Source organism: Sinocyclocheilus grahami, unplaced genomic scaffold, assembly GCF_001515645.1.
Source record: "Sinocyclocheilus grahami isolate Dianchi unplaced genomic scaffold, SAMN03320097.WGS_v1.1 scaffold421.1, whole genome shotgun sequence".
Taxonomy (NCBI): domain Eukaryota; kingdom Metazoa; phylum Chordata; class Actinopteri; order Cypriniformes; family Cyprinidae; genus Sinocyclocheilus; species Sinocyclocheilus grahami.
This window is the reverse complement of record NW_015505600.1, coordinates 657,606-662,566: the sequence shown is the minus strand read 5'-3', so window position 1 is coordinate 662,566 and position 4,961 is coordinate 657,606. Positions and strand designations below refer to the sequence as shown.

The 4,961-nt window shown below is 35.6% G+C and overlaps 1 protein-coding gene and 1 long non-coding RNA gene across 3 annotated transcripts in view; one reads left to right on the top strand and one right to left on the bottom strand.

Moving 5' to 3' along the window:
- The window catches only part of LOC107551343 (uncharacterized), a 1,037-nt gene extending 384 nt beyond the window's left edge, over positions 1–653 (bottom strand). The window contains exon 1 of the long non-coding RNA XR_001604755.1: positions 547–653. This is a non-coding gene — a long non-coding RNA (uncharacterized lncRNA). The remainder of the gene's footprint in view (positions 1–546) is intronic.
- LOC107551342 (nuclear nucleic acid-binding protein C1D-like) overlaps positions 1–1,640 on the top strand; it is a 2,859-nt gene extending 1,219 nt beyond the window's left edge. For both annotated transcript variants that reach the window (XM_016232916.1, XM_016232917.1), the window contains 2 exons: positions 406–461; positions 1,142–1,640. In XM_016232916.1, coding sequence (XP_016088402.1) covers positions 406–461; positions 1,142–1,321 — 236 coding nt within the window. In that variant the 3' untranslated portion in view covers positions 1,322–1,640. The remainder of the gene's footprint in view (positions 1–405; positions 462–1,141) is intronic.
- The last annotated feature ends 3,321 nt before the right edge of the window (positions 1,641–4,961 follow it).

Below are 4,961 nucleotides of genomic sequence, written 5' to 3'. Positions count from 1 at the left end.
TGTTTATTGAATTCAATGTCACATTTGTAATCATGGTAATTTTTGGAGAAAAACGGCACGCTTCGTGTGAAATTTAGTAACTATATGAAGTGGTATAAATATATAAATTTTCTGCCATGTCTTGAATTTGTGATAATTCTAAATGCATTTTAATAGACTGAACCATGCAGTGAAAGAAAACACTAAATGCGCACGCGCACTAGTCTAGACTTCACGTAATGTATGCGTGCGCTCTGTAGGGATGTTTTGAATTGTTTTTGCAAAATACTCGATAATGTCAAATCGCACATCGTTAAAACAACAATTACGATATTATCGCAGACGATATATATCGCGCACACCTACTTTCACGTCACGTGTAATGAAAGTTAACAGGTTATGACAAGATTTAACTTTCCCTCTCAGTGTATCTGGTGACACAAGGAGTCAATCCGAAAGACCATGCGATTAAACAAGAGCTGGTAAGATAAGTTTGTCATTTTACTTATGTTTTAGGTTTAATTTAAGTAAAAATTCATCAGCAGCATTTGTGACAATGTGGATTACCTTTCACGTCACGTGTAATGAAAGTTAACAGGTTCTGACAAGATTTAACTTTCCCTCTCAGTGTATCTGGTGACACAAGGAGTCAATCCGAAAGACCATGCGATTAAACAAGAGCTGGTAAGATAAGTTTGTCATTTTACTTATGTTTTAGGTTTAATTTAAGTAAAAATTCATCAGCAGCATTTGTGACAATGTGGATTACCACAGTAAATAATTGCCTGTACTTTATTTTTTATATATTTTTTCCTATAATATGAAATTTTTGCACAACACTGGTCACAAATGGTGATCACGGTCATGAAAACTGTTCAAATATTGGATCTAATTTTGCACAGACTAGGTGCAAAGTGATTTTAATCACTAGTTTCATAGCAACTTTTTTTTTTTCTGTGATAATCCACTTTATGCCACAAATTCAGTCTATAGAGCTCAACTTAAATTTAAACTAGAACTTTATTTTTATTATACGGGGCATGTATTAAATCTGTGAACAGAAATGCAGTATATGAAGGTAAATTGCATTGTTTATGAAGGATGGTTTACTGTTTTTATCGACTAATTGAGAAGGAAACTAACATCTCCCTTCACCTCACAGGATAGGATCAGGACATACATGAACAAAGTCAAAGAGATCACGGACAAAAGAAAAGCTGCACGTCTGGACAAAGATGCAGCATCGCGGTTTGTTCGGAATGCATTGTGGGATGCAGAGGACAAGAAAAGAAAAGACTCGACTGAGCATCCCCACAGAGGAAAACACGTACGGTTTTCTTGATTGAATTGACTGGTGAAACATTGAAGTTTCCTGCAAATATTTAGCAGACTTCGGGATTAAGCACAACAACTATCTGTCATTTGCCCGGTGACGTGTTATGATGCTGTGTTGAGGAGCATCATTCTTTTCGAGATCGTGACTAGTTTCAAACTGGTCTTTGTATTTGTTTTCAATTTTTGTATTGTTTTATTTAGTTGCATTTGAAGAGAATGGTATGTTTTTTTTCTTTTGAGTCTTGAGTATGTTTTATATCAGGGGTTACATAATCTGAAATGTGGACCGTTCATAATACCAGTCCCATTAAAACTAGTAAATACTCTCTGTCTTGTCAATTCATTTGCGAGAATTGCTGTCTTATGATTCAGCATTTTTAGAATGAGATGAAATGTGGCTTTCCTAATCCAGACCGAATCCAGTTACAGGGATTATTTTTTCTTAGAAAAAAATCACAATGAAATGTATAGTTGGCCTGTTTAACAAGTGAAGGACAACTTTCTTAAAGGGATACTCCACCCCAAAATGAAAATGTTGTCATTAATCACTAACCCCCATGTTGTTCCAAACCCGTAAAAGCGTCGTTCGTTTTCGGAGTACAATTTAAGATATTTTGGATGAAAACCGGGAGGCTTGTGTCTGTCCCATTGACTGCCAAGTAACTTACACTGTCAAGGTCCAGAAAAGTATGAAAGACATCGTCAGAATAGTCCATCTGCCATCCGTGGTTCAACCATAACGTTATGAAGCGACGAAAATACTTTTTGTATTTTGTAAAGGTGATGGAGAAATGGAGCGAGCCGGCGCTTCAGCCAATAACAGACAGATCTGACTCGGCTGCAAAACCAATCAAAACCTCCAGTTCAGCTGCAGGGGCGGGGCGTTCAAAACGCGCTATGCTTTGACTGTCAATCACTGGCGTTGTCGTTTTGAATCAGCTTCATTAGCCTTTCAATATTTTAGTCAATGTGAGCTATGCTCTGATTTATAATCTTAGTTTTGTCAGCTCCTGAAATGGGTCATACCTTCCATATTACAAGAGCACACAGCAGTATAAGTAAATAGAAAACTAGGTTGATAGAAGGACAGTTATTGCAACGTTATGAAGCGACGAAAATACTTTTTGTATTTTGTAAAGGTGATGGAGAAACGGAGCGAGCCGGCGCTTCAGCCAATAACAGACAGATCTGACTCGGCTGCAAAACCAATCAAAACCTCCAGTTCAGCTGCAGGGGCGGGGCGTTCAAAACGCGCTATGCTTTGACTGTCAATCACTGGCGTTGTCGTTTTGAATCAGCTTCATTAGCCTTTCAATATTTTAGTCAATGTGAGCTATGCTCTGATTTATAATCTTAGTTTTGTCAGCTCCTGAAATGGGTCATACCTTCCATATTACAAGAGCACACAGCAGTATAAGTAAATAGAAAACTAGGTTGATAGAAGGACAGTTATTGCATGGATGGACAATGTAAGTGTCTAATGGAGCGAGCCGGCGCTTCAGCCAATAACAGACAGATCTGACTCGGCTGCAAAACCAATCAAAACCTCCAGTTCAGCTGCGGGGGCGGGGCGTTCAAAACGCGCTATGCTTTGACTGTCAATCACCGGCGTTGTCGTTTTGAATCAGCTTCATTAGCCTTTCAATATTTTAGTCAATGTGAGCTATGCTCTGATTTATAATCTTAGTTTTGTCAGCTCCTGAAATGGGTCATACCTTCCATATTACAAGAGCACACAGCAGTATAAGTAAATAGAAAACTAGGTTGATAGAAGGACAGTTATTGCATGGATGGACAATGTAAGTGTCTAAAATACATGCACACAGTTCAGTTGAATGATAAAAAAGCCCTGTATTAAGCAGACAGTCTACTAATACTCTAATGACTGCTAGTTGGCATGTAGTTGCTAAATTACTTAACTTTACTGTTAGTAGAATGTCTAAAGTGGACTATCAAAATAAAGTGTTACCAAAACATTGTTTAAATACTTTCTCATAAAGATCTGTAAACTTATTTGGATTTTATATATATATATATATACATTTATAAACAAGAATAAATTACTTAACTTTACTGTTAGTAGAATGTCTAAAGTGGACTATCAAAATAAAGTGTTACCAAAACATTGTTTAAATACTTTCTCATAAAGTATTTAAACAATGTTTTGGTAACACTTTATTTTGATAAAGTGTTACCAAAACATTGTTTAAATACTTTCTCATAAAGATATCTGTAAACTTATTTGGATTTTATATATATATATATATACATTTATAAACAAGAAACTTCCTTTTTCAGGATGCTGTATTTTAAAGATAATTGCGGACAATTAATTGACAAAATTTGATAATTTAGACAATTATTTATGGGATGTATTGAGTCTTTCAGGGATGTATTGAGTAATTCAGACTTATTATAGCTTTTTTGTTAAAACAGTTTGAATGATTCTTCTTATCCCTAAAGCCCTAGGGCTGTAAACGTGTTTTGAACAGTGCAATTATTCATCTAATAGCATACCTTGTGCAACAAATGCAACATGAAATTGAAAAACTTTGAAAATCCAATTTTGGAATGGAATCGATCCCTCATGTTTTTCTTAATTGCGTAATATAGACAGAAAACATAGACACTACAACTATACAATCATTAGCAACTTTTTTTTAACAGCTGTATGCTGAAAAAATGTCTCTGGTATGTTATAATGTGCTTCTTTTGGTAGCGTCTAATGATAATTAAGAATAATTAATAAATGTAAAATAAAAAATAGAATTGATTGTGACTGTGTCAAAACAGGTAACATGAAAAGAAGACATTTTTATGGGTTGGATTAAGTAGAAATAGATGGAAATCGTCAGTAGATGTGAGAAAACAGTATGTTTGAAAGGTTTTGCTTGTACTATTTTTAGAGTAATGCTTTTTAGAGAATATGCAAATAACCCTATAACATTACACCGTTTTAAAACATATGAAACATATTTTGATAATATTACAAATGTAGCATTTCTATTTGGTGTCCTTGGCACTGAAATCACAGACTTAACCTTTGCATGAATATTTCTCTTTCACTCTTTTATTATTGTAATTTTCAATGTAGACAGAGTCTATATTGAAGCAAACCGCCAGAGTCCTACAGAGGGCAGTAAAACATGCTATCCAAAGTCCATTATACTCAGAGCTGGCACTCATCTGTTTGTTCAGAGGAACCTTTGGGACTTTGGTTTCAAGAACATACAGAGTGAAGTTTGGAAAGTCTTTGAAAGGCAGTTCATAAGTGGAAGGAGTCTGGAAAAGTAGAGGGTCTAAGGGACTAATTAAAAGCTTGGTGGAGGAGAGGCTCATAATGGCTATTGCTGGCATTGCTTGAGGGTTTAATTAAACAGCCTCATGTCTAATGATGCGATGTGGGATATCGCATTTGTCTTACAATCCTACAGAGAGAGCGAGACTGTACATAAAATGACTTTGAAGAACGCTTAGTCGATACAGTTTGTGGTATACTGGGAAATGGCTGTTGGCATACTGGGAAATGGCTGTTGGCTAGTAGATGATGGAAAAATATTTGTTAAAATTATTTGCAAAAAAAAGACTTTTGTCAATGCTTGATACTCTGTTGGGACACAAGAAGCTCTCAGACGTGTAGACTTCCA